The following is a 2,500-nucleotide window of genomic DNA, read 5'->3' on the forward strand; positions in this document are numbered from 1 at the left end:
TAATCACTTGAGGCCCTTATTTTTTGTGTATCCACAGTTCCAGAAATCGAAGAATGCAAGATTAGTATCCCATGAACATTTAACAAATAAATTAAGAAAATGCTTTTTTTGCCATCAAAAATGGGGGTTGACCTATAAACTGGATCAACTTATACACTGGTAAATACGGTATTAAAACTTCATTTTAAAGCAAGAGAATTCTTTTCAATTTGGCAAGTTCGACTGATGAGGCTTGGTTTTGTGGTATTTTGTTTAAGAAAAAATGATGGTTTTGAGAGTTTCATTTTATATGACATTTCTGGGTATGAAGTGGGAATCTTTTATTTATTATAACCAATGGCAATATTCTTTGAAGGAGAGACTGAAATCTTTTTTCATGTATTGCAGCCACTGCGAATAGTTGAGCTGTCTGCTTTCCTTGAACAACAAAGAATGGATCCAGAGTCTGTAAGTACTGTAATTATTATTGTGTTTTCATTTTTTGAAGTCATGTTATCAATTTGTGACCCTTCGCGCGAGAAGGGGGCTTTAATAAACAAATTTCACACTATGGCTATTTTCACTGTCGTTGCTGTGAAAATGTTGAAAAATGATTGGAATGTTTCACGCCATGAAAAACGTCACGGCCACCGTGAAATATTTCATGCCGTGAAAAAGGTCACAACCACCATGAAAATATTTCACGCAGTGAAAAAAGGTCGTAATGTCTGAGAAATATTTGACACCATGAAACAAAGTGTACTTCTTGCGCAAACATCAGTCTGTTACCCTGCCTCATCTAAATCACCTTTAATTTGATAAAACTATCTGACTTGGCTAAAAAATCTGTACCTTTTTTCAGTGCCATAAACATTTGTTTATTCACTTGGGGCCAAATACTGATCTGGGGGATCCTCATCTTGAGGTGAGTTTTTGTCCAGGATGAAACAGAAAAAATAATGTCTTATCACAATAATTTATTGTAAATACATGTATAGTTTCTGGGAATATGTCCATGGATTGGGGCATAAAACAATAGAAGCACTTAATAGAGAAGATCAGAAAGTTCAACTACAACTAAAGACTTGAGAGTTCTATATAAAATGGCTTTGTTGATTTAGGTCACATAGTTTATATTTTGTAAATGGTTTGAACCCAGGAGTCATATCATTAAGTAAAGTACGATCATCCGGGTGAGTGTAGGCCTGAGAAGGACTGTTTGAGATGACATTGACTGACGTTTCGACAACCTCAGCGGAAGTCATCTTCAGAGTCGAGTGATTTGTGTAACGTCAGTAGATACTATAAGAACTCGGGTCGTAGATGTCATTGGTCAACTTATTCATGATGTTATTGGTCGACTGTCAGTTGAGCCTAGATGTAATTGGCTGGGAAGACTAAACATTAATAGGTGCGTTTCGATCCGTCTATAGGTCTAAGGACAGTACGTGTATAGTAGAATACGTTGGGCAGTACTGTGAGAGCAAATCAGTGTGTTATTCCCGCACCCTACAAACGACTCATCGATGACATCAACAGACAAACAACACACTGATTTACTCTCACAGTACTGCCCAAAATCAGTAGTCATCATTCTTCTGGTATTGTTTGGGGGTTCTTCTTGGTAACTTTTTTTTTCTTAACGGATATTAATTTCCAAACTTACTTGTTTCTATTGAATTTTTTGTGTAGGTTTACGTATCTTCATTTCTTTATTTGTTTGTGTATTTCATGTACACAGGCTGTTGATATTCGTCAAATTTATGACAAGTTTCCAGAAAAGAAAGGCGGCTTGAAGGAACTTTATGACAAAGGACCACAGGCTGTATTTTTCTTGGTGAAATTCTGGGTAGGTCCACACAATGTATGTTTCAACATTGTCTAAATGAAATTTTTGCAACGTGAACCGCTGCGTCTTTCTTTCAAATTTGAGGCAGGGCTAAGAGTTTGGGGTTGTGAGAATGTTTTCAGTTGACAGTGCTGTTTGAAAATGGAGATCTATGAAAAATGAGGAAAATGTGTTCATCTGCTATTTAATAGAAATACAGAGTGCTTTTACAGTGTGAAAGAGGGAGAGAGAACAAAAATGGGAAAGGAGGGGAAAAGGAGAAAAGGAAATTAAGACTTGCATGCAAACCAGGAATTTGAAAACTGCCATCTTGGTCTTTTATGCCTTACTACATGCAAGAGGCATAATTCATGATCAATGGCTATGACATGTCCATTGAACAAAAATTTTTGTTTAAGTCAGGAGAAAATTGGGGTAGATTAATAAGTTACTGTCTCACTTTCTCATCATTCAATTTCACCCTCAGGCCGATCTGAATACAAACATCCATGATGAGGCTGGCGCGTTTTATGGTGTGTCAAGCACGTAAGTAACTGTTGTCAACCTTCCATCTCCATGTTAGCTATAGCTTGTAAAAAATCTTCACATGGTTATGATAGGAATCCTCCAGTTGTGTGCCCTCAAAAAATATAAATAATATATTTCTAAACCCTACCCAAGGCCAGGGTCTTG

The 2,500-nt window shown here is 36.7% G+C and overlaps 1 protein-coding gene across 3 annotated transcripts in view; it reads left to right on the plus strand.

The window, feature by feature from the left end:
- LOC138008373 (transcriptional enhancer factor TEF-1-like) overlaps positions 1-2,500 on the plus strand; it is a 25,467-nt gene that overhangs the window by 18,079 nt on the left and 4,888 nt on the right. For all 3 annotated transcript variants that reach the window (XM_068855694.1, XM_068855693.1, XM_068855695.1), the window contains 4 exons: positions 388-447; positions 842-904; positions 1,721-1,828; positions 2,295-2,353. In XM_068855694.1, the coding sequence (XP_068711795.1) occupies positions 388-447; positions 842-904; positions 1,721-1,828; positions 2,295-2,353 (290 nt within the window). The remainder of the gene's footprint in view (positions 1-387; positions 448-841; positions 905-1,720; positions 1,829-2,294; positions 2,354-2,500) is intronic.

This window comes from Montipora foliosa, chromosome 6 (genome assembly GCF_036669935.1).
Source record: "Montipora foliosa isolate CH-2021 chromosome 6, ASM3666993v2, whole genome shotgun sequence".
In the NCBI taxonomy this organism is placed as follows: Eukaryota; Metazoa; Cnidaria; class Anthozoa; order Scleractinia; family Acroporidae; genus Montipora; species Montipora foliosa.